Consider the following 27,594-nt stretch of genomic DNA (forward strand, 5'->3'; position numbering starts at 1 on the left):
GAGACAGAGAATCTAGGATGTCAGCACAGAGCCTGATGCAGGGCTCGAACCCATGAATGGTGAGATCATGACCTGAGCTGAAGTCAAACACTTAACCCACTGAGCCACCCAGGTACCTCTTGGGCTATTTTAAATTCCCATCAGCAGTGCATCAGAGTTCCATTTCTTCCATATTCTTGTCAACACTTAGTAGGTGAACTTAAAAAAAATTAGCAGCTCTAATAAGTATTTAGTTGTATCTCATGTGGTTTAAATTTGCATTTCCTAATGACTAATGATGTTGAGTATCTTTTCATGTGTTTATTTCCCATTCACATATCATCTTTGGAGAGCTGTCCAAATATCTTGCCCATTTTTTTTTTATTGGATCACTTGCTTTATTTTTGTGTTTTGAGATTTCTCTGTATACTCTTGATAACATGTGCTTTGTCAGATATTTTTGCACATGTTTCCCTGAATTTTTAGCTTACCTGTTCATTTTCCCAAAGGAGCCTTATGAAGAGCAGAAGTTTTTAATTTTTGGTGGAGTTCAATTTATTCATTTGTTCTTTTATTCATTGCTTTTGGTGTCACATCTAAAAATCTGTACCCAATTCAAAGTCACAAAGGTTTTCTCCGATCTTTTCTTCTAGAATGTTTGTAAATTGAGGTTTTATGTTAGATCTGTAATCCCATTATGAATTGATTTTCATGTATAATTTGAGGTATGGGTCGAATTTCATATATATATATATATATGTGTGTGTGTGTGTGTGTGTGTGTGTGTATGTGTGTGTATATATATATATATATACACACACACACGTTTTGCAGATATAAATCCAATGATTACAGCATCATTTGGAAGGATACTTTTCCACTGAATTGCTTTTACACCTTCTAAAAAAATCAGCTATCCATATATATGTGGGTGTATTTCTGAACTTCCTACTCATGTTCCATTGATCTGGTCTACCTTTATGCCCATAGAGACCATTTTGACTGTTGTTGCTTTTTTAAAAAATTTTTTAGATTTATTTTTGAGGAAGAGGGAGAGAGAGAGAGAGAGAAACAGAGTGTGAGTGAGGGAGGGACAGACAGTGAAGGGGACACAGAATCCGAAGCAGACTCCAGGCTCCGAGCTGTCAGCACAGAGCCCGATGTGGGGCTCAAACCCACAAACCGTGAGATCATGACCTAAGTGGAAGCCAGATACCCCACTGACTGAGCCACCCAGGCGCCCCAACTGTTGTTGCTTTTGAATAAGTTTTGAAGTCAGGTAATGTTGGCCTTCCAGTTTTCTTCTTTTTCAAAGCTGTTTTGTCTATTCTAGCTGTTTTGCATTCTAACTCTTCACTCAGATTTTCCTAATGTTAACATCTTACATCACCATTGCACATTTATCAAAACAAAGACATTAACATTTGTACAATATTATTAATTGAGCTATAGATTTTAATAGAATTTCACCATTTTTTCCATTAATGTCTTTTTGCTGATCCAGGATCCAATCCAAGATACCACATTGCATTTAGTTATTATGTTTAGATTTTTTTCTAGTATGTAATAATTTCTCTATCTTACCCCCTTTTTTTTCATGACTTTGACAGTTTTAAGGAGTATTGGTGAAATATAGAATTTTTCTTAATTTGGGCTTGTTTGATATTTTCTTGTGATAAGATTGGGACCATGGATTTGGGGAAAGTGGATTATCTTTTTTATGTTGTTGGATTTGACTTGGTAAAAGTTTGGGATTTATGCATTTATCTCAATAACATAAGTATACAGTGTTTGGTTTTTTTTTTGTTTGTTTGTTTGTTTTTTTAGTCTAGTAATGCTTTTGTTTGGTTTTGGTCTCAGGGTAGTACTTGACTCATAGGATGAGTTATGAAGAAAATTTTCCATTTTAATTTTCTAGAAGAGTATGTACAGAATTGGAATTATTTCTTCCTTAAATGTTTGTTACAGTGCACCAATGAAGCCATCAGAGTCTGAAGTTTTCTTTATGGGAAGGTTTTAAACTGAAATTCAATGTCTTTAATGAATATAGGGATCCTTAGTTTTAGAATTTATTTTTGAGTGAGTGTTGGCAGTTTGTGTCTTTCAAGAGTATGTTTCTTTCATCTGATTTGTCTAATATATTGGCATAATATTCATAGTATTACATTATTATTCTTTTCAATATTGTACAGTTGGTAGTGATATCACCTCATTCCTGGTATTTGTAACTTATTTCTCTCTCCTTTTTTCTTCCTGACATGTCTGACTAAATGTTTTCAGTTTTATTGAAATCAACCAGCTTTTGGTATCCTTGATTTTCTGGTTTCTATATTATTAATTTCTCTTCTAATATTTTTTTTTCTACTTAATTTTGGCTTAATATTCTTTTTTTCTCTTTGCTTAACAAGCAAGCTAATGTCCTTGGTTTGAAAACTTTCTTCTTTTCTAATATGGTTATTTACGGCTACAGATATATCCCCCTCATAAATTATGCTTTAGCAGCATCCTACACATTTTTATATAGCCTATTTTTATTTTAATTTATTGCAAAATAATTCTTAACTTCCTTTTTGAATTCTTTATCCCATGGGTTATTTAGAAATATATTCTTTTATACTAAATGTCTGGTTATTTTTTCATATATTGTTTGTTATTGATTATAATTACTTTCATTGCCAAATTCAAGAACATATTATGTATGATTAAACCCATTTGAATTTATTGAAATTTGTTGTATGGTCTACAAAGTTTTGGTGCATATTCCATGTGCACTTGAGAAGAATATTTTGGAGTGAAATGTTCTATGAATATCAATTAGGTCTAGTTAATTGATAGTGTCTTTTCAAATCTTGAAATACAAAATCTTACTGATTTTCTGCTTGTTTCTACCCATTAATGAAAAGGTTACTGAAATTTCCAATGGTAATTTTTCTATTTATTCGAAACATGTTTTGAAAAAGGAAGTAGAATGAAGGAGCACGGAGCATCTGTGCATTGGAAAAAGAATTGAAAGATACAAAAGAAGCAGATGCAGTAAACTGTTGGCTTTCTTTGATTACTAGGCATTTGTATTTCTTCTCTATAAAAATTTTCAAGTAATTGCTCATTTTTGCAATAGGATATTTGTATTTTTATTGAATTATTAGAGCAAATTATATATAAAGTGTCTATGGTCATCATATATCCTGTTAAGTGTTGACATTTAGAAAAATTCTTGATTCATATATACAGATTTAGTAAACTGATTTCATTGAACTTTCTGAATTTTAATATATTATGGATTCAGTCAGGTTTTCTTTATTCTAAATAGAATTTTTAATCATATAATATACATAGATAATATAATTTTACCTTTTCAATAGTTAGACTTTTTTCCTATTTTTTTTCTTTATTACATTGGCTAGATCTTCCCAAACAGTGTTAAAGTGTAATAGTGACTTCATGATTAATATGCTTGTCTATTATCAGCCTATAGTGGGACTAGCTCATAGTTCAATATCAACTGAATGATTTAATTGTGCTTTCAGATTGAAGTTTGTTTTCAATAAATAGCTAGTTTTTTCTTAATAGCTTTACTGGGTTTTATGAGGAGGGGAGGTTGGATTTTATAAAGTGACTTTTTGAGCATCTATTAGTATTTATTTTGAATTATGAACATGATGAATTATAATGTTTACTAATAAATCATTACATTGTATGAATAAGATCCAGTTGGTGATAGTTTATTGTTACTTTCTTGTAATGTTAAATTAAATTTTTTATTCTATTTAGGAATTTTGCATATGAAATAAGTGACATTTTATTTTTCTCTTTGAAATTTTTTGTCACTGTTTAATATTAGAATTATGTACAGCAGTTTCACAGAACAAACAGACTATTTCAGTATTTATTATATTCTGAAAAGGGTTATATAACACTATGTGAATCATTTCACTGAAAGTTTGAAAGAACCCAACTGTAAAGAGAATTTGGGCACAAAGACTATTTGTGGGTTAATTTTTTCTTAAATGGTATTCATTTTCTTCCATAGTTACAGAAAAACACATTCTTTAAAATGAGAGTGCCATTTGCTGTGTTAGTGCTGTGAAGTGGAAAACATTCAGAAATACTATTTTTCTCTGGTTTTTGTCTTAAATAGATTTTTGTTAGTTCCATTTGTTTTGAATTTCTTTATTCCTCTACATATGATAGCAGGATTTCCACATCACATTCTTCTACTTCTTTTTTTTTCTCAAGTTCTCATTACATCTGGGTGCCAGATCTTGGTTCATCCTTTAATGTTTCACCTTTCAGTGCAATTTTGTTTCAGATGTGTCTTTCCAAATTAGCATCAACTTATGTATTTTTTAACTTTTTATTGAAGTTAAGAAACATACAAAAATACACACAGTGTAAGTGTTAGAGCTCAATTATCACAAAATGAGTTCACCCATACAACCATCATCCAGGTCAAGAAACAGAATATTACCACCACCCTAGAAGTTTTGTTCTCTCCTAATCTGTACCTCTCCAAATGTATTAGCTTGGCTTTTAAGATCATAGTTAGTATGACCTTATTTTTTACTTTCATATGTAAAATTTTAAGGTATTTTTTGTGCATATTATTCTTTTCATTCAACATTTTGTAAGTGAAATTCATCCATGTAGTTGCATGGTGCTAGACTTTCTGCTAATTTTCATTGTTGTTTGGTATTTCATTGAATGAATATATCATATCTTATTTATATATTCTGCTACTGATTGACAGTTAATTCTAGTTTTGAGCTACTATGAATAATGTTCACTGAACATCCTATGGCATGTATTTTGGTGCTAATATTCACTCATGATATGCCTATTGGATTATACCTAGGTATGAAATATAATTGTGTGTGTGTGTGTGTTGTGTGTGTGTGTGTATAAATACTAATTAATCTACATAGTTACAAATTCTTGACTTTGTCTGCTTTTATTTCATTTTATTTTACTTTAGTCCTAGTCTGATAATGTGTTGTAGTACCTCTCTGTGTTTTAAGTATGCACTTCACTGGTTTCCAATGAGGCTGAGCTTTAGCACTAGCGTTTGGATATCCTCATTTGTGAAGTGGTTGGCCATGTTTTTGACATGATTCAAACTGTATTTTTTTCTTAGCAACATGCAGAGGTTATCGTGTATGTAATATTCTATGATAATATCCATATCCATATTTTTCAGATATTATGTATCGTAAATATTTTTCACATTCTTTGATTTGCGTTTACTCTTTCTAAATATGGTGTATTTTGATAATTGGGAGCTTTTAGTTTTAATTTATCAATTTTTAATAGTTATTCCTTTTTGTGTTCTGTTTAAGAAATCTTTGCATACCTCAAGGTCATGAAGTTATTCTGTATTAACAATTAGAAGCATGTTAGGGTGCCAAACAGCACACAGTGGAATGTACCATTTTCGCTGTCTTTAAAAAGCTGGGTGTCAAATCACACCACACAAAATCCAGCAACCACAAATAACTTCAATTCAATGCTTATTACTCCTACAGATATAAGCAAAGCGAAGGAAATCCTCAGGTGAGCAAGAGCTGTATTTCAATAGCAAAAACTTCCTCTTGAGTGTCCGGAAGAAGAGATGGAAGAGAGTGAGTGAGGTCATGGAGGAAAGATATATAGAAGTTAATTTAGTAATAAATTTGTCTACACAAGATATGCCTATTGTATAAACTGAAATAGTGACTTTGGATAGGAAAAGGTAAATTAAGTTGTGGAAGAGGTAAGATCAGCCAATATTAGTATGTAAATTGTTCTGGAGTGTGAAGCTGTCCATGATAATTTCAAGGATTCTGAATTAGAAAACTAGTCTTTAGACACTGAGATAGAAGACATAGAAAAAGATTTCTCCAGAAGAAGAAGTAACTTTATTGAGTTTTATGTGTTTTGTGTTTGAACTGTCTTTGGGAATTTGGGGTAGAGAAGTCTGATTATTAGTTGAAAATATAGTTTTGAAGCTAAAGAGGAAACCAGCACTAGAGACAAAAGATTAGGAAGTCAATGGCATGTAAATAACATTGTTGGTACTTGGAGAATTCCACAAGGAATGACTCATGACTTGAAAACAAGTGAATTATGATATCAACAAGACATATTTTAAAATAGATGTACACAAGATTAGAGTACATAAGGTAAGAGTATATTAACATAGGTGTACATAAAATTAAGTGAAAAGACACCTTGATGTAGGGGAAAACCTTCTAGCAGTAATAGAATTGATAGTTAATTAATTGGATAAGGTGGCATATATGAAGAATAAATTTGTCCATCAGAAATTGGGTTGGTAAGTCATGGAAGCATAAGAAAGGATCATGAAACCAAAGTTGAACAGTTCCCATCTTCAAGGGCCTTAGGGCTAATGACTTTGTTGGATGATCCTAAGGTCTGTTGCAATCACTGTCAGTTTTTTGTCATATCATGTGTCTTAGCCTTAAAACCTGAAGAACAAACCCTTGGCCATGAAAATGCACTAAAATAGTGTCATGTTCTATTATGTGTCATCTTAAAAAGCAACACATCTATCTTTTCTGAGCTTGCATCACTTTCGGCTAGCTATATATTTCTGTTTTTTTGTGAAGTTTCTATAGTTCATTTTTAAATAAAAAACAACTAGTGTGATTGCATAGGCATAAAACAAAAAGGGAAGAGACGTGGTGATGAAACACTGAGCACTATATTGAGGTGAGAGGAAAAGAAAATAATTTAGTGAAGGCCTGGAGAGAAATGAGAGAATGAATGGAGATCACCAGCGTAAAAAAAATAATAAACATGAACAAAGACATTCGTTTTAAAAGGTAGTAGGCAATGGTTTCAAAAGATACATTGGTGAAAAATAAGAACAGTATGAAAGGTATGCAGTAAACTTTCAACTAGAATTATGGACTTCTGGAAATAAGCTAAAAGGTGATTAACAACAGGTAATTGAATCTAAATTGAAAACCAACATTTCAGCACTTCCATTTCACTTTTCTCTAAAATTTTCTTATTTCATGCAACAAACTTATCATAGATTTTTTTTTTACTTAAGCCATCAATAAAAGAGTACCAGAAATGGCTATTACCTTTTATTTGAGCATCTATTATATCCTGGACAATGCTATTCATTTTGTATCTTATTTAGTCTTTAGCTCAGTAAATTAAATATCACATTTATTTTATGGATATGCGAATGGGGTTTAGAAAGTTTAATTCAAAAGTTACACATAGAGTAGCTGACTTGGATTTAACATAAAGCCCATGCTCTAGTCACTACAACAAATTGTTTGAGAAAACTAATATCCCTATCAGGATCTCTTCTTAACTCTCTTCACTATTTTATTAACAGGCATTATTTCCTCAAAAGAGAGAGAGAGAGAGAGAAAGCTCTAGGGAATGAAAGAGAAGATAGAGGAGAATCTCAAATGGTGATAATTTTTTCAACCTCATCTATACCTCAATTTTGAGACACTCTGTAATATTTGAGAATTAACAGAGAGGAAACAAGATAGAAGTAGGAAACTACCAAAGACTATTTATTTAAAAATATTCTTTGCCCATGGAATCCAGCTAAAAGACTCAGTTACTAAAATATCCCACAAGCCAGCTGCTTTCAAAAAGACCTCTACCACTAGCACAAGATGGAGCCATTGGCATATTATGATCAACAATTTGTGCCATTAGAACACTCTTACCAACCGGCCACAACCAATTCATTGACACATCAATACACAGGTGAAAAACTAAATCAACCCAATAAGCTGCCTGTAGTCAGAGTGCAATCCCATAGTAATCACCTTGCAGCACCTCCAGTTAACTCTAAGAAGTTGGTGCAGAGCTGCTCAGTATTGCCCTCTGCCAAGTCTCAGGACACAATTTCACCGGGTTTCTATAACAAGGCTCCAAAAGCACCATTATCCCAATCCAAACGTCAGGACACACCTGCACTAGACCCCCACCAGAGAACTTCACTGCGGCCTAATCAGAGAGCCTTGAGCTCACCTTTGATCCACCATAAATCCCAGGCAACACCTTCACTTGATCTTAATAAGACATCTTCATCACTGGAGTCCAGTCAAACAAACTTGAGCTCACGATTACCCCTCCCCAAACCTCAGACTACATCTTCCCGAGACTTTTGCTGGACATCACCTTCACAGAAGTCTAATCAAAGAGTCTCAAGTTCATCATTATTTCCCCCCAAACATCAAGAAACACCTTCCCTAGATGTCCTCTGGAAATCATCTTCTTTGGGACCCAATCAAAGAGTGCTTGGCACAGCATTACCACAGTCCAAGCCTCAGAAAACATCTTCATTGGATGGCCTTTGGACATCTTTATTAGAGCGCAATCAAAGATCTTTGAGCTCACCATCACTCAACTCTACATCTCAAATACATGACTTGCTTCAGTCATCATGTTCATTGGAATCCAATCAAATGGCTCTGAGCTCACCATTATCTGACTCCAAACCTCAGACAACAGCTGCACTGAGCTCTAATTCCATTGTTCTGAGCTTACCATTGTCCCATTCAAAACCAAGGAAATCACCTTTAGCACATTCTGTCCACCAGACTAAGAGTTTGCCATTGTTCCCACCTAAATCTCAGACAGTGCTTACACTTAATCGGGACTTCAGGACCCTCAGCTCACCGGTTTGTCACTCCAAGTTTCAGAATACCTCTTCACCAAATGACAAATACAGGGCCACAGATTTATCTTCACCCCAGTATAAACCAAATGTCTCAGGTCAATCATTATCAAGCTCTAAACACTTTATCAGGAGCATAGCTGCTTCAACATTGGGCTCCAGATTCCAGAATAAAGGCAGCTTTGATCTTTGTGCAAAGACAGCATCAAATAAAGAAATATCATGGAATTTAGATTATATTCATCCCTGCATTGTTAAAGGTGGAAGTGTCCCTGATGATGTTGTAAATAAAATTGTCAATTCCCTCTCCAAGACCAGAATCCAGAGGGATCTCTGTAGGCAGATTCTCTTTCGAAGAATGAGGGGAAGGCCAAATCCTCATCCTGGTCCCCGACTTTCATCAAATTATATAGTATGTTTAGCTTGTGCTTCCTGCATAAAATCTCAATGTAACCATCTTACGGGAAGGAAAGATCCTCATGGCGCAACGCTATTTGTCATCCCAACACCTGAGCTCAGTTCTGAGAGGGGAATAGAAGTGAAATTAGTTTTTCTCCTCTCCATACCAAAGACTTCTCCCTCATCTGGTCTTCCATCCTCGGTGAAAGAAAATCAGCCTGATGAAATCCCTGAAGACAACTTTGAAGGAATGGAAAAGATACAAATTCTCTCTACATCTGAACTTGATATCACCCAGGAGCTAAATAGGAAGAACAATGGGCTGACAGCAGCCTCTGAAGACAGAGTTGTAAGCCAACAACCCCAGGCTATTGACTGGCTACTTTATGTGAAGAAAAGTAATAATTTTGAGCCGCAGTCCCTGCCTACATCCTCTTCATCCTCTACATCCTCCTCCTCCTCTTCATCATCTTTCTCCTCCTCTTCTTCTTCAACTGTGCCCTCTTTACCCCCTCCTTCCAAAGAGTCTACCACATCTACTCTCTCAGGTTGTGTGTTCACTAAGGTGCTTAGTTACCACCGATTGCCTCCAGGGGTCTCCTGGCTTGAGTTTGTATGTAGTAAAAATCATCAGCCACTTACTGGGAAACCACAGCAAAACCAATCACCATCTCCCAGAACAAGGCCTATGAGGAATAGCACTACAGTAAAAGGGCCAAAGGGACCAAAGATGCTGTTCAAATTTTTTCAGACAAAGTTTCAAAATGAGAGAAATATTGATTAAATTAACTTTTGTTTCTTTGAAAGCAATTGACCTCTTAGTTCTTTGAAACTAGAGATTGATTTCTTATCATGCTTATTAAAATTCTTAGTAATAATTAAGTGTGATTGTATATTTTAGCTGATGAAGCACCTAGTTAAGGGGAACTAATACTCTTAAGTCTATTTTCTAGTTAAATAATAGACTGTGATCTCCTAGGAGACAAAACTGAATCCCAGGTTTTTAACCAAATGCCCGGCTTATAGTAGCCACTGTATAATCATTGTTACACGAATTAATCATAATTGGCCATAAACCAGAAAGACCTCATTTGTCTTGTATCTAGCTCATTGTTATTCTCTTTCCTCATAGAATATGCTAATGCCAGTATTCGTGAGCCAATTCATGCTAATCTGTTTCCCTATCTCTAAAGAAAATTCAGATCATGTTCAATAGATAAGAATGTATATGGAGAGGAATGTTTTCTCTAGTTATGATAATCTCTTTCTAGTTATGTGTTCCTAGGGAAAATTCTTCTATGCTAAGATCCTACACTCTGAAATCCAGCGATCTGTTCAACCCTAGTTAACAAATCTCAGGAGAGAATAACTAACTGGTACAAACAACTTTACCTATGGTCTGGGCCAATATTTAAATTATAGGTTCTAAAGCCTGTTCATCACTTCTATCTATACATCCAAAATGGGTTAATAAAAATGTTTTAAAAATGGTTTTGTGCCACTGGGTCTACTGGTAGTGGGAAGAAAAGGGAGGTGTCTTAACCTACTCATCTTAAGTGATCATCTCAATCCCCAGGGTCTAAATTTAGTATCATTTGCATGCACTAATGACTCACAATGCTGCTCCACAAACATCTTTCTGACTGTATACTGGAAATTTCCAATTGGAACTTTGCACGGGCATCCCAAACTCAACATGACCCACCAGAATTTATTATCATTTACAGTTCGGGTCATTACATTTATAATCCTTTGCCCCCAGTGTTCCTATTTCAATGGGATGAACCACCATTCATCGCAGAGTTATGTTTAACTCTTTTTCTCATTGCCTGCTCCTCTCTATGAGTTCTATGGCCTTATTATTCCTACATTCCAGCATTGCCACTATCCTAGTGGTGGTCACAACCATTTGTCACCAGGATTACTGCAATAACTCCTAAACATGCACTTCTAACTTTTGAACACAGTTGTATGACACAGATGTGATAGTGCCACTCCACTGCTTAGGGTCCTTTCATCATTGGCCAGTATTTTCTGGGGAAAGTCTAAATTTCTTTTATGATTGAACTAGTATGATTCAGCCATACTAATTGCTTTAAAATGCACAGAATGTACCAAGGCCTCTGTTTTTAAACTGATTTTTTTAAATGATTTAATTTATTTTTCATTATGTTAAGTTCTTCATCCCCTATTTCCTTCATTGGCCCACTCCCCTCCCCTCTGGTAACCATCAGTTTGTTCTCTATATTTAAGAGTCTTTTTCTTGGTTTGTCTCTGTCTCTTTTTTTTTCCTTTGTTCTTTTTTTTTTTTTTTTTGTCTCTTAAATTCCACATATGAGTGAGATCATATGATATTTGACTTTCTCTGACTTATTTTGCTTAGCATTATACTGTCTAGCTCCATACATGTTGTTGCAAATGGCAAGATTTCAATCTTTCTTTTCATAGCTGAATAATATTTCATTATATATATCAACTCTTCTTTATTCATTCATCCATTGATGGACACCTTGGCTGCTTCCATAATTTTGCTATTGCAAGTAATGCTCTAATAAACATAGATGTGCATATATTCCTTTGAATCAGTGTTTTTGTATTTTTTGGGTAAATACCCAGTAGTGAGATTACTAGATCACAGGGTAGTTCTATTTTTAATTTTTTGAGAAATGTACATACTGTTTTCTACAATGGTTGTGCCAGTTTACATTCCTACCAACAGTGCAGGAGGATTCCTTTTTCTCCACATCCTTGCCAACAATTGTTGTTTCTTGTGTTTTCTATTTTAGTCATTCTGACAGATAAGGTGATATCTCATTGTAGTTTTGATTTGGAATTCTCTGCTGATGAGTAACATTTTCATGTGTCTATTGGCCATTTACATGCCTTCTTTGGAGAAATGTCTATTCGTGTTTTCTGCTGAGTTTTCAATTGAATTATTTGCTTTTTGGGTTTTGAGTTGTATCAGTTCTTTATGTATTGTGGATATCAACCCTTTATCAGAAATGTCATTTGCAAATATCTTTTCCCATTCAGTAGGTTGCCTTTTAGTTTTGTTGATTGTTTTTTTGCTGTGCATAAACTTTTTATTTTGATACAGTCCCAACAGTTTATTTTGCTTTTATTTCCCTGGCCTCACATCCTACACTCTTAAAGAGAAAATTCTGCTGTTCAGAAAGATCTTCCCATACATGCAGTTTTATCCTACAGAGCTCTGTTTTGTCTTGACGTCTTCTGGAAAGCCTTTTCCTGATGCACTTACATAAGGGTTAGTTGGCTTCCCTATTATCATAAAACTGTGTTAGTTCTTTGTACTGCTCTTAACCACATTGTAAAGTAATTGTTTCTTATCTGTTTTCACTTACTATACTGAAAACTTCTTGTGCTATTATTTTTTTAACCTAGTCCTTGGCATAGAGTGCATGCCCTAAAATAGTGTTGATATTGAATTAATGCTTTTGAAAGTCTTCATCTTCTTTTAGTTCTTTGAAATAAGTAACATTTCATCAGTTTGCTTCTTTCCCATAAGTTTGAATTGTTCTTTGTACCTTTTATCTTGGTGAGAACATGTATAAAACTGTTATTGATGACAGCAGTCATCCTTGTCTTATTTCTTATGTTAACAGTGCTTCTTTCTAGTATTTCAGTATGAAATGTGATGCTGGCTGATGTATAGCTTATCAGTGATGATGAAGAAAAAGTTAATGTATGTGATAATGTGTTCATGGCCTTCACCATGATAGTACTTTAGAAAACACTTGACAAGTGTTTTATTCATCCTGAACTTCTCTTTTGATGACACACATCACTTTTGTCACTTCTTGTTTAATACTCTCTCCAGTATACTAAACTTCAGGAGTAGAGGTCCTGCGTTAATCTTGTTTACCACTAACTCTTCAGGGCTTAGTGGTACCTGGCACATATTAAATATTCAATAAATATTTATGGAATTAAGTCAAACTGAGGAGCTTAACTGATTTTTATTTATTGATAGAATTTACATGTTTAATTTTCTGTCTCTTAGCTTGTTTTCTAAACTTTATACCTCATTGTAGTTTCTTTTCACTCTTTCCTTTTTTTTTTTTTTTTGGACTATGATTTAGTTGTTCTTAACTTTTCAGTGTATTGGCAGTTATTTATATTTTCTTAATTATGACAGTGCCTACTTTCAAAATTTTTTCAAAAGAAGTCTTTAGCCAGTGTTTTGTACTTTGAAAATAAAATTGCATCAAACTTATGGGGCAAATGCATAAGCAGTGGTTATCCAACCGTATCTCTCTCCCAGATTGTATTGAGATACCAATAGAATTTTAAAATGAGGAAAAACATGTGTCATTCCAGAAGGGCCAAAAAATTTTTGCCAAATATTATATAGATCAGACTAGATTTTCAAAAGGCAGAAGGACTCAAAAATCACTACATTAAAAAAAAAAAAGATCATCTGAAAAGTAATAGAAAAAGTTTGCTCTCATTAATGCTTTTCTCCTTAAATTGAGAGGGATAGACATGAGAACACATCTTTTTTTTTTTTTTTTAAGTTTACTTATTTAATTTGAGAGAGAGTGGGGGAGGGCAAAAAGAGCGAGAGGGACAATCCTAGGCAGGCTCTGCACTGTCAGATGTGGGGCTCGAACTCACAAACTGTGAGATTATGACCTGAGCCGAAGTTGGATGCTTAATTGATGATGCCACCCAGGCGCCCCTTTGTAGCAATTCTGTATATGTGTATTCCACACATATGCTCTTTGGTTTAGCTTGATACTAAATGACCCTTGCGCTATCAATAAATGCTACTTGGTCATCATATGTTGTGATTATACCCTACCACATTCAGTTTTCTAAAACTGACTATCATTATACATCTATATTCAAAAGTAGAAAGAAATGAGGACCAACCAAATGAGAACAAGTAAAGGCTATTCAAAGCTTGTTATAGCAAGGGAGTCAGCCACCATTACTTGTATTTGGCAGAAATTTAAAAGCAGGCAGGATAATAGGAAAGTTTTATAGGAGAAAACAAGAGGATTCAGGTATGCCCTAAATGGAAACAGTTGGCATAGCAAAGCTGTGGGCAAACTTACTAGAAGAGGGTCATCCTACTTGGTTGGTATAGTGCACATTTGGCTTTCTCTGAGAGGTTCTAAGTTGGAAGTGGAAGCAGGGACAAAATTTAGTGAAGCTGTTACTTATTTCATCATGTCCTGGCCATTTTGGGTGAATGGTTTCAGGTATTATTGTTTGACTTCCTGCACCATTACTAGAGATGATGGTCTGACTTTCTACAAACCTAACATAGTAATAGAAGGTGTGCTTCCTTGGATGGTTACTACAGATCATGAGTTGATTTCTTGGGCTGCTAGTTGCAGGTTATAGGTTAGAGTTCATGTTTATACATGATCATTGTATATTCAGTCTATCAGCGTGATCTGTCTAACCTTTTCTTATACAGTCTTGATAGTTTTTTTTTATAGAATTATAAATTAATTGAATAGATTTTCCTATAGTTTCACTGTTTTAAACAATTTGTATCCCATATTTTTAAGGCAATAATTTTTTGTTTGGTCCTTCCACTACTCTTAGAAATTTCTGGATACATTTCTCGGTAATTCGTAATTTAGATTACTCTGATATTTAGGGGCACCTGGATGGCTCAGTTGGTTAAACCTTCGACTTCAGCTCATGTCATGATCTCAGGGCTCATGAGTTCAAACCTCATGTTGGGCTCTGTGCTGACAGCTCAGAGCTTGGAGCCTGCTTCAGATCTCTGTCTCCCTCTCTCTCTGCTGCTCCCCCCACTCACACTCTGTCTCTCTCTAAAATAAATAAATGTTAAAAAAAAATTAAAAAAATAGATTACTGATATTTGACACTTCTTGGATCAATTTTTCTCTGCTTGGATTCTTAAGGAATTTTTGTTCATCATTTTAATTTTAAAATGTTGCCAGCAAGTGTTTTTAGATATGCTTTTTCAATATGTACACATAAACTCTTTAAATCTATCTTCTCTAACTTTGAAAATTGCTTTATGTGATCTGTTGTGTTATCTTTTGTGTGTGTGTGTGACCACTCATTAATTATATGTTGGATTTTCATTCTCTGTTTTTAGTATCTTTTATTTCATTGCACCATTATTTTTTTCTTCTCTGAGCTCTGGGATATTATTTTGAGTAGTTTTTTCACATCTGTTATTCTCTCTTATCATTTGTGTTCCTGACTTCTCCCTCTGGAATTTTAATTCTACTTTTGTATTTTTTTAGTTTCCTCCCATTAATTAAAAGAAAAAAAAATCAGCATCACCAAGATATATTTCTCAGTGGCACTCAGTTTTTAGATTGATGTTTTTTTTTTCTTTCATATGTTTTACAGGGTATTTACAGAACCATTTAGAAATCTTTTTTAATACTTTTGAACATGAAATATTTATATCAAGATTTATAGCTATTTGACATGTCTCAAAATTGAAATACATGAAAACCACTATTACAGGCATTTCTAGAACATCTCTTCCTTTCTCTGCACACTGTGTTGGAGAACCTAGCTGCCCAGGATCCGGCACATTTCTGACTCCACACTTTTTATTTTTCTATTTTTCTTTAATAAGAGAAGCTTTCTTCTTGCATGCTTCCATTCTTATCATTCCTCCTCCAACGGTAGCTTTCTGTATGTATATATGTGGTAGTAGATATGCTCTAGCCATATAAAATTATATCAAAATACATTAGTGCAACATCTGTTTGTTTTTCTAGTTGATCTATACTTTGGGTCTCAGAACTGGGACAAACTTAGAGGGGATTTATAAAGACTCTGCTTATCATCCTTTTATACATTCATTCACCAAGTATTCCTTTTAAGTGCCTGGGGGAAAGAATGTAGTAGCTTGCCTGAGATTTGTGATCCATTTATCCTTCTTGGGGAAGACCTCCTTCCAAGCCTGGGGAGAAAGTAAGTCAGGTGACTCAATCCTATCTCCTTATGTAATGGAATTTCCTTTAAGTAGATAAATGGCATTTGATATGAAGAATAGTCCTCATTTGTGGAATGCCTTTAGCAAAACTATCTGTGTTTAATCACTACTTACTGTAAATAATCTATGAAATTATAATGCAAGAGTCACTAAAGAATGCCAAATAAGCTATACAATTTCCTGGATATAAGACAGTGATATTTTGTAACTTAAAATGCTCCTCACTGTGTATGGATTGTTACTAGAGAGCAGTGGTTTGACTTCCTACAAGTCTGACATGTAGATATGGTACCTTAAAAAATGTCTCTTGCAAACCTCCTAGGTTATTCTATAACAGAGATAATATATTATCTCTCGGTGCAGAAAAGAAGAGCATAGGTACATTCTAGAATGTCCAAATTTTCTTTCTACTTTGTTTATGCCCTTGATAAAGTGTAGTTTGTAAATATTTGGGTAAACTTTGGTAGTAGGCAAGGTCTCTGATCATTTGAAGCTGACCTAACAATCTGTCCTTTGTGTGAGCTCAAATGCTTATTACTAAGCTCTGAGTTGGGGCTGGTAAAGGATCTGATGCAGCAAATCAGTTGATGTAAAGTGGTATGACATATCTTGAGATTAATTTCACAATAATATTAAAACCTTAATAACCATTTTTCCCTATAGCCCTCCAATGCACAGTAGCATGAAAGTAGACACAGACAATATGTAAATAAATGGGTTCATCTGTGTTCCAATAAAACTTTATTAAAACGTGTAGCAGATCAGATTTGGCCCCTGGTGCATCGTTTGCTGACTCCTGTTCTTGATAGGGTGGTTTGAGAAAGCTTTTCTGACAAGAGACATTTGTCTCTTAAGTAAAGACAGGATAAATCATAAAGAAAACCGTTGATAGATTTTCCCCGTCCATTTACAATATTTGCAGTAGTAATAGTTGTTCAGCCTTAGTTTTGAGCGCTTTTGATCTTCAGTCGCTTTAAAGAAGATTTGAAAGGATAAACCAGTAGGTTAAAGAAGGAATTTTTTTCTTAAGTATGCTACTCTTTAATTTATAAATGGTTATAAAATTCATTTTATTAACTTTTAAAATGACATTTTGCCTATTTTTAGCTTAACATGGATGAAGAAAATTAATCACTAAGGGAAAAGATGGAGAGTTGGGTGCCTGGGGGGTTCAAGAAAGGAAGAAGGGAGAACATTTCATGAGAGTGGAATGGAGCTGGGACCAGATTCTCCCTTTCCCTGTCTTTTCCTCCTTCGTGTGCTGCCTGCTAAGTTTTGAGTCTATGCCAGCTGGGTTGACGATCCTTCTTCAAAAATCAATATTCAAGTTACTGAATTTTATTGAAATAATAAAATTATTTTTTTCTCTTTCCTGTTTTTCTCTTTCCTGTCTTCTTTTTAGTATCCTCCCCTTCACCTTCTCCGCTTACATCCTCTCTCTTCCTTTTCCTCTCCCTCATTCTTTTTCTCCTAATCTGAAACAAACCATGTAAATATTTTGTCAAATAGAGTCTTAAAAAAAAGGGGGGGGGCGCCTGGGTCGGTTAAGCGTCCGACTTTGGCTCAGGTCATGATCTCGCCGTCCGTGAGTTCGAGCCCCGCGTCGGGCTCTGTGCTGACCGCCCAAAGCCTGGAGCCTGTTTCAGATTCTGTGTCTCCCTCTCTCTCTGACCCTTCCCCATTCATGCTCTGTCTCTCTCTGTCTCAAAAATAGATAAACGTTAAAAAAAAAAAAAAAAGAAAAAGAAAAAACAAAGTTCTTTAAAGCTCTTTCATTGTCTTCTTCTGTTTTCCTCAATTTGTTTTCTGTTATAGTTTAATGTCAAATTGCATTGACTTCTCCAGTCCCTTCCCACCTACCACTGCCTCTTCCTCTGCCTGTCCTCCAACGCCACAGAAAGAACTAGTGAATTGCTGAATTTCTTGTGCAAGAGACTGGATGTGGTTCTCACATTAACATACTATAGGATCATCAGCAAGTAATTTAGCCTCTATTAATCCCCTCTCATACATCTATAAAGCAAAAGAGTTAAAGTTTATGTTTCCTAGAATTCTTCCAAATTCTTGCATATAATGTTCTTCAATACAAAATTATAGGTAAATCTAATCTAAACTGTTCCTCACTTAATCACTTAGTACCAGACTTCCTTTCATCACGTTTTTGTTCACAGGATTCCAAACACCTGTAATAACTATATAGTTACATTAATATGTAATTAATTGATTGTCACATCATATTAATTGATCCTGTGTATGTATAATAAGAGCCATGTCAGCCACCATTTATTTTTTATATTATTTAAAATCATGAAATGTGAGATGCTGAAAAAATTAGAATGAAGGTGGAACTAGGCTCATTCTTCCATTCATTTGCACAACATCGAGTGTCCATTTTATAGAAGTCATTTCCTAAGGAAATGACAACGTCTGGAACATCATCTAAACTCTCTGTGCCATAAATTCTTTCCAGAAAAAGAAATAGAACTGTATTATGTCTCTGGTCTAAGTATGTGTTTCTCTCCATGTTGAAAAACTAATATACCACTTTAACACTCAGGGATAAAGATCATGTATTCCACCTTCTTGGTCCCAGACACTCTCAGATCCAGGCTCTGTCACTAACTGCACAGCTTTGGCAAGTTAGTCAATCACTGTGAAAACGTTCCCTCATCAAAGAGGGACGATATATGGTGAGCATCTGGCACACAGTAACCCTGAATGAATAGTATCATTCCTACCTTTATTCTTATTATCTTGAAATAATTCTCCTCTTTCTTCTTCTCCTTCTTCCTTTCTTCCTCCCCCTCCTCCCCCTCCTCCTCTTCCTCCTCCTTTCTCCTCTTCTGCTTCCTCTTCCTCCTCCTCCTCTTCCTTCTTCTTTTCCTTCTCTTCTCCTTCCTCCTCTTCTCCTTCCCCCTCTCCCCCTCCTCCTCCTCCTTCTGTTCCTTTTCCTCCTCCTCCTCCTCCTCCTTCACATTTATGCATCCACTTTGTACTTTAATAATTATAGTTGGTAACAGAACTTAAGCATTTTTGATGCTTTAGGATAATAATGGCCTGAGAACCATATTCAAAATATCAGTTACAGTACTCCTTAACAGTTCCTCTTTTGTCAATTAAATCTGTATTTCATTATAACCATTTCCACTCAGGTCAAGGCTGCTTGTTGTTCCTGGAGCAAAATCCAAACTCTTCAGCCTGTCACTCTTCAACCTTCCACTATTTTGTCCATATGAATCTCTTTTTCATCACCTACTATTTTCACAATGTATTACAACCATAATGCATTTCAATTCCATGTAATCTTTTTCTCTTACAATTTCTCAAATATACTCAGTATGTTCTGTCTCTTAGACCTTGCTCAATGCTCCTTGGGTCATTTAGAACATCCAAAATCCACACTCATCTATTTTAATATCCTATCCATTAGGCAAGCTCATCTCTGTTAACGATATAGCAACACCCCTGCTTGCTCTGTGAACCACTTTTTCTTTCTTTGCTTTCCTATGCCTCTGGCATATGTTCTTTGATTACATTGATACATAGATCCTTTCAGTTTATTTCCAATTTCCAATTCATCCTTGAGATGCCAAATGCCTGAAAGTCTAAACCCTTTCAGCATATTTTCTTCATTCTTTTCTTTACATTGTGTAGTATCTTGCCCCTAGTAAATGCCTTGATAATAAATATTTGAATAACTATTTGGTTCTAGATAGGAGGTAGAGAGGGATGGGCATAGAGCTATTTTTGTTGCTTATAGAAAATGAGTTCCCCAAAGCTTGTTCCCACAGTGAGGAAATGGTGTGTCAGAATCACATTCTGGGATTTGTGCCAGGCTTACACTACAAAGTGAGAAGTGTTTGAAAAGGTAACACAGAAGTGTTAGAATCTTTCAGTAAAGAAGTGTTAATTGCAGTACTTTAGAGTATGAAAATGAATTAAAGTATAGCTACTCCTTAGTCAAACAAAAAGTATAACATGTAATAGATATATGTAATACATTGGAAATGATTTTTTAAAGATTGAGACCATACCATATTATTCATAATAGAAAGAAGGCTATTGAAATCTGTAATATAAGTGGAATCATAGTATATGGTACTTGATATTCTTATTAATTACTAAAATTTAAATTAGCCTTCATCTCTCTTAGCAGTTGCAATTTCTTTGAATGCCCATTAGAGAAAAAAATACTGTATTTAGCTTTTCAATAATATTAATAATTATAATAATAGAACCTACTTGTTTGAGGGATTATATTTTGTATTTTCAAATTGATACCATGTAAAATACTTAGATATATTTACTATAAATTTTATAATTCTGAGTGGATCATATCACTATCATGGACAAGAAAAATCATCTAAAGAATTTCTAATTCTTTGGAGATTTAAAAAGATAACTAACATTATTATTGATTAGCACTCCCAATGTGCCATCTTCCCTAGAGCTCTGTAATATTCTTGTGAAATTTGAAGCATATTATGACCCCAAATGTACTGAAAGAGAAATGGAATCCAGAGAAGGGCTTAGTTTAATAATAAAATTTACACAATGGTCAAGGAAACGTTTTTTCATCTGCCTAGAACTGCATGCACTCTCAGTGCCCATTAAGCCACATGTAGCTATGGAGCACTTGAAATGAGGTTTGTACCATACTTTAAAATTTAGACACTGAAGCAGTATAAAATGTTTTTAAAAATACACACAATGTTATAGTTTTGGCAAGACTACATTTCCTTTATACTGGTGTAATATTGTAATGAGTTTACTTGAATATTTTATATGGGCAGCATGAGGTACAGTAATGTGTATGTAACTTATAATTGAATTCTTGTGAAAGTTTTGATTACAGTACAATTAAAACATTTTTAGTTTACAGGGGCACCTGGGTGGCTCAGTCCTCTAAGTGTCCAACTTGGGCAAAGGTCATGATCTCATGGTCTGTGAGTACGAGCCCAGCGTCGGGCTCAGTGCTGACAGCTCGGAGCCTGGAGCCGGCTTCAGATTCTGTGTCTCTCTTTCAGTCTCTCTCTCTCTCTCTCTCTCTGTATGTACCACCCCCACTCACACTCTGTTTCTCTCTCTCTCAAAAATAAAACATTAAAAAAACTAAAAAAAACATTTTTAGTTTACAAATAAGTATGGGTCTATTTTAAATTTAAAATGAAAACGTACTACTGTCCAGAATGAAATGGAGTTGTGGAAGTTTGCACTATGTCTAAAATAATGGGAAAAAAGAGAGTTGCAGGTTTGTCAAAAATTTATGATGAACAGCAATTGCGGTATGCTTCATGAGAGCAGCACAACAATTTATTTGTTAATTGTGTTAAAAATTATATAGAATATAATGGACAATTTAGGAAACATTTTCAGCAAGTACATTTTCTATCAACAGTCAAAAAAGTGTCAACACTATTAGTTGTCAGAACGTGGAGTTAAATGTCTAAGAAACATTTAAAAACTATTTTTAATAGTTGCTTTCTAAAGCAGTGTAGAATTTATTAAAAAAACAAATAAAAACATCCTGATGACTACCTTGGGAGGCACTAATGTAAGGTGAATTTAAAATATTGGCCATTAATATCAAGACTGGAAAGTGGAATTAATACCCTTTAAGTATTTTAACATTTTTGTAATTTTTAGAAGGAAAGTAAAGATGTTGTGATATATCCTTGGAGATATATGACATTAAAGTTTTATGGACAACTACAATAAGGATAGAACTGAGGATATTTCTTTCAAATAATTAAAAAGATAAATTGAGAGTACAGAAAATTTGTCAAATTTAAAGCAGTATAGGTAGGATTTTTTAAAATTGGTTTTTAAAAAGAAGATTAGTGAGAAAACATAAAATAGGGTGATGAATCTAAATCCAAACATGGTAATGAAGAACAAGGTACATTAAATAAATATATTTGGCAATTCTAAATATAGTCAAATTGGAAATAAACAGTGTGGGTACTGTTTTCCAGTAATCTTCAGTAAGAAAATTAAAATGAAAAGAATCAATATTTCTTTATTTTTATTTATTCAGTTAGTTTTTATTTTTATTTATTCAGTTAGTTGTAAACTTACAAGTTTAAAAGTTTTAAACTTGTAAATTTGGCAGACTCTAACTTGGTTTGGATTTTTGCACAAAAGGAAAACCATTTTTATACACAGGGATACAAAAAATATTTGTTTCAGAAAATCCATTACCGAATTATGAGAAAAAACTCAAAATGACACAGTTCTAAAGTGAAATATCTTCAGTGAAGTCACCAAGTAACAACACTTAGAATACAATACCTTTCTGTCAATATCAAAAAGTACTTTTTCAGGGGTACCTGGGTGGTTTAGTCGATTGAGCGTCAGAGTTCGGCTCAGGTCATGATCTTGTGTTTCTGGGTTGGAGCTCTGCATTGGACTCCATGCTGACAGCTCAGAGCCTGGAGCCTGCTTTGGATTCTATGTCTCCCTCTCTCTCTTTCCTTCCCATGCTCACATTCTGTCTCTCTCTCTCTGAAAAAGTAAAAAACATCAAAAAAAAAAAAAAAAAAGCACAACACACTTATTCAAAACTTGAAAACTTGCAAACAGTTTTCTTTAGACTGAGAGTCATGCATTATATGAGACACATGGTCCAATCTATACTTGGGGTGGATTTTTCCTAACAGGACATTGAAGTTGACAAAGAAAGGTCATTTAGTGGTGTAAAAAATAGTCCTTATAGCTTATTTTTCAAACTTTTCCTTTTGTTAAAGACAAAATTCAGCTAGATTATGGAAAAATTAATTTCTATGTGATGTATGGTTCTCCACCTATGTTAGGTCAAAATTCCATACTGATTGGAATTAAAACTGATGTTTCCTTTATTGTTTCATTCCACTCTGTAATATATATTAAAAATGTCTGTGCCCAGTTTTTGAGACAATTATATTAAAAATATAATGTACGCAGTTGTTAAAATCATTCAATATATGCATGCAATTACTATGAATCACAGCCTGTTTATGGAAGCTATTGAGAGAGAGAATGAATTCACTGATATTGTGTCCTTTGCCAATTCCCCTTGTTGAGTTGTGGACAAATGACTTAAAGATTACTGTATTATTAATTCAAATTTTTCTTGAAACAAAAATGATGCTTGCCAAATATTCAATAAGACAAAAATGGCAGTGTGATTTACATATTTCATTGATGTAACATTCCATATAAGCAAACAAAACTTGCAGCATCAAAGAAAAGCTTATTTGTGATCTAGCCAAACAGGTACATGAATTTATGCTGAAATGAAAACTTCAAAATACAAGCCAATAGTAATTATTGAACATTTTCCAACACGAACCAATATGCAGATTTTAATTGTAATTGACAACATTATGTAAACTCTTCTCAAAATAGAAAAGAAAAATTTGAAGAACATGAATGCTGAATTGACATAAAAGTTAATAAATATATTTAACTTGGACAGACATAGTTTTGGAACCAGTATGCTTTTGCTCCAAAATGGAAAAAAAAATTATTCTATAAAAGATGAACCAGTTTTATTAATTTAGATAAAAAGGTTATTAATTTAGATAAAAAGATTTCTAACATAATTTTTAGAAATTGATTCAGTTATTTGAAACCATTGAACATATGTTTAGGACAACTTGTGTATAAAAATGTATTTTTTTAAACTATACATTTAGCAACTTTAAATGCAGATCAAATATATCTGATGAAAACTTATCATCCAAATGGAAACATGCTGTAAGGATAACATACACCAAATTTCATAGAAGATGGCACAAAAACTGTAAAATAACTCATTAATTGTATTTATATATATTTATATTTAAATATTTATTTATTTTGAGAGACAGAGAGCGTGTGCATGCAAGTAGGGGAGGACAAAGAGGGAGAGAGAGAGAGAGAGAGAGAGAGAGAGAGAATCCCAAGCAGGCACCATCCGCACTGTCATCATAGAGCTTGAGGCAGGGTTGACCTCACTAATCATGAGATTATGATCTGAACTGAAATCAAGAGTCGGATGGTTAATCAACTGAGTGACCCAGGCACTCCAATAGTATTTATATTGATGACATGTTGAAACTATAATATTTTGGATCTATGATGTTAAAAATATTATTAAAATAATAAAAATATTATTAATACTAATTTTACTAGTGTCTTTTTAATACTACTAGAAAATTTAAAATTATCTATGTGGCTCACTTTTATCTCTATTGGACAGTGATAGTCTAGAATATAAATAAGTCAGAGAGGTTGAGAATCTGAAGCAGGCTCCAGACTCTGAGCTGCCAGCACAGAGCCCAACGTGGGTCTCAGACCCACAAACCGTGAGATCACGACCTGAGCAGAAATCAAGTGACAGATGCTTAACCGACTGAGCCACCCAGGTGCCCCAATTCTCCCACATTTTTAAAAACATAACTGGCATCACTATGTACATACTTTGATGTTATGTGCTCCTATTATAGTTTTATAAATTTTGATTGTAGAAGTAGTGAATGCTTCTAAAAATTTAGAAAATAACCAAACATATACTATAGAAATCCAACATTATGTTTCCCTCTTAAAAACAATTCACAGAAGATTATAATATATTGTTCCATATTTTGCCTTTGCAAATGCAGACATGTTGTATTTGTTTTAAAAATATTTGGGATTATATTGTACATATAATGGACATATTACCTCACTGCTATTGCCTTGATGCTGTAAGGATTCATCTCAATTGCTTTTTCAGTCAGTCATTGAGAAAAATCCATAACTTTGGTCATAATCACCCTTGGCCAACACTCTCCTCCTGTTTTAGCCCTCTTTCTCACCCCTACCCAAATATCAAAACCCTTCCTCTGAGCCCCACAGTATGGTCAGTCTTCAGAACAATTTCCTAGACCCACATTTAGCTCTTGTCTGATCAGTTCCTTCCGAGTAATCTAAATGGTTGAAATCTAGGTCTCCTCTGAGGATGCTGCATCCCTTGAGTAAGTTCTTTAATATGTTTTATATCACTCCTTTTGAAATAGGGAAATTTCACTTTTGATGCCCATTGGTATTTCCAACCATTTTCTGTCTTTAATTCCCATCCCTTCATCCCAGGTGTAAACGCCATGTCATATGGCTGTATCCTCAATATCTCATTTTTTTTTTCTAGTCATTTTCTGAATGTGGCATCAGTGTCTTTTGGATTCTGGCTTACTTTTATCTTCTTCAATACTCCTGTTACAACTCTTGCAATAACCTGAGGTTCTCATCTCTGTGATTTCTCCATAGTGCCTGCTCCTTTTCCTCTCAAAAGCACATCCAGGATCTAGATCTTTCTGTTACTACATTCCATAAAATCTCAGGTTCCAGCACCCCACTAATTATTTAGTGCTTTCACTCCAACTGTATTTTGGGACCACAATCAAATGTTCTTAAAAACATTTCATTGTCTTTTTGTCCTTGATGCCTTCCTAAGCTGGCTTAAATTTCATAATCTATCATTATAAAAATCATTACATATACCCTCATCTCTCACCACATCTTCATTTTCTTGTAATTATCTGACAAAACTCCAATCCTTGTTAAATTAAATTTTCTACCTACTCTAAACTTGCATCTCTGCAGGTGAATGTGGTTAGAGAACGTGCTGATATGTCTCACTTTAAACATCACAGGAACCTTTAATGCTGTCCAAAGTCTATCATTTTTTCTCCTCTCCTGGATAACTGATACCTTTTCTTCTCCTTGGACATTCTCACTCTCAATAAATGCACTGCACTCTGTCTCAGGTTTCTGTGTCATGATCTAAGGCCTCTTCCCTTTATACATTTAATTCTACCTTCTTTTAGCTGCAAAGGGATAATTATCTACCAATTGTCCCTTCTATGACCAATTCTTCCCATTCTCAATTTTTGTCCTATTAGCAAACAAACTAATGTATTTTCTATTATCATAAAAAAGGAAACAATTTTTTTCTCCATTTCCAGCCCATTTTACTTACCCATTCACACATTTAAAAAAAGTTATGATTGGGGCGCCTGGGTGGCTCAGAGGGTTAAGCGTCCGACTTCGGCTCAGGTCATAATCTCGTGGTCCGTGGGTTCGAGCTCTGCGACGGGCTCTGTGCTGACAGCTCAGAGCCTGGAGCCTGTTTCAGATTCTGTGTCTCCCTTTTTCTCTGACCCTCCCCTGTTCATGCTCTCTCTCTGTCTCAAAAATAAATAAATGTTAAAAAATTTTTTTAAAGTTATGATTGCTCTAAATACTTCTTTTAAGTTTTTTTTTTTTTTTTTTTATTTACCAGCTCTAATCATGGTTTCACTTACCCTGCTATATGAGAATCACTACTGTCTAGGTAATTATAACCCTTTATATTGCTAAATACAATTCCTGATCTTCATTTAAGTGGAATTTTCCATAGCACTTCATTAATAAATTTATTAACCTATGTTCCCTCAAACTCGTTTTTTAAAGTAGGCTTCACACCCAACATGGGGCTTGAACTCATGACCCTGAGAGCAAGATCTAAGCTGAGATCAAGAGTTGGACACTTAACTGACTGAACCACCCAGGTGCCTCTCCTAAGACATGTTCTTATTTTAATTCACAGTACCAAATGCTCCTGGTTTTCTTCCTTTCCTTCTCATTGCAGTTGTTACTTTCCACATCAGTACCCTAGATCTAAATACTATAGTGCCCCCAAATTCAGTCCTTGGATCTGTTTTCTTTCTCCACTCATTTTCAGAGAGGCTTTCATTACTACATATTAGGTGATAATTCTGAACTTGAAACTCCATTCCAGATAGCATAACTCCAAACTACTTATTCAATGGTAATAGTCATTTAAAACTTAATGGATTGCAAACCAAACTCCTTATCTCTGTTCTTACATCTCTGCTGTAATCCCAAACTTGTTCCTTCAGAAATCTTCCCCATATCAGTAAAGAGCAACTCTCTTCTTCCAGATTATTTGTGGAGTGCTAGCAACTTCCCAATTTTATATTCAAATCATGATGTGTAAGGTTATTCTTAAGATTATTTAAACAATTTTAGTCAAGACTAATTTTGTTTGTTGACTATTTATTTTAATTTTTTAATGTTTATTTTATTTATTTTTGAGACACAGAGAGAGAGAGAGAGAGTGAGACAGAGCATGAATGGGGGAGGGGCAGAGAGACAGGGAGACACAGAATTAGAAGCAGGCTCCAGGCTCTGAGGTGTCAGCACAGAGCCCGACAAGGGGTTCAAACTCATGAACCACGAGATCATGATCTGAGCTGAAGTTAGATGCTTAACTGCTTAGCTGACTGAGCCACCCAGTTGTCCCATGCTGACAATTTAGAAGCACTTATGTTGATTTAATTACGTGAATAAAATTTCTTAGAAAAACTATCCAATCAAGGGACCTACTCTCTTGTTTGTCCTTAAATACATCTTTCTTAAAGAAAAAGTAAAAAATTTAAATTATCTTGTTGCTTTGTGGGTTGCTCCAAGAGACTACATAGGATAGTAAACATTTCCTTCCCCTTAATTTTATCAGGGTCAGATAAATTAGAGGCCACCAGAAATATATTTCAAACTCTCTAGTAATACATTTCAAACTCACATGGAAAGTCATAATTTCCAG

The 27,594-nt window shown here is 34.4% G+C and overlaps 1 protein-coding gene and 1 long non-coding RNA gene across 4 annotated transcripts in view; one reads left to right on the forward strand and one right to left on the reverse strand.

Moving 5' to 3' along the window:
* CSNKA2IP (casein kinase 2 subunit alpha' interacting protein) overlaps nucleotides 1-27,594 on the forward strand; it is a 381,659-nt gene that overhangs the window by 110,094 nt on the left and 243,971 nt on the right. For 2 of the 3 annotated variants that reach the window (XM_053220708.1, XM_053220709.1), the window contains exon 2: nucleotides 7,328-17,333. The exons of the other annotated variant lie outside the window; for it this stretch is intronic. In XM_053220708.1, the coding sequence (XP_053076683.1) occupies nucleotides 7,620-9,812 (2,193 nt within the window). In that variant the 5' untranslated portion in view covers nucleotides 7,328-7,619 and the 3' untranslated portion in view covers nucleotides 9,813-17,333. Of the gene's footprint in view, nucleotides 1-7,327; nucleotides 17,334-27,594 lie in introns of those variants that run through there. 3 annotated transcript variants of the gene reach the window in all.
* Nucleotides 22,156-27,594, reverse strand: part of LOC113604793 (uncharacterized) — a 33,014-nt gene continuing 27,575 nt past the window's right edge. The window contains exon 3 of the long non-coding RNA XR_008297607.1: nucleotides 22,156-22,489. This is a non-coding gene — a long non-coding RNA (uncharacterized LOC113604793). The remainder of the gene's footprint in view (nucleotides 22,490-27,594) is intronic.

The sequence above is a fragment of the Acinonyx jubatus genome, chromosome C2 (assembly GCF_027475565.1).
Source record: "Acinonyx jubatus isolate Ajub_Pintada_27869175 chromosome C2, VMU_Ajub_asm_v1.0, whole genome shotgun sequence".
Lineage (NCBI taxonomy): Eukaryota > Metazoa > Chordata > Mammalia > Carnivora > Felidae > Acinonyx > Acinonyx jubatus.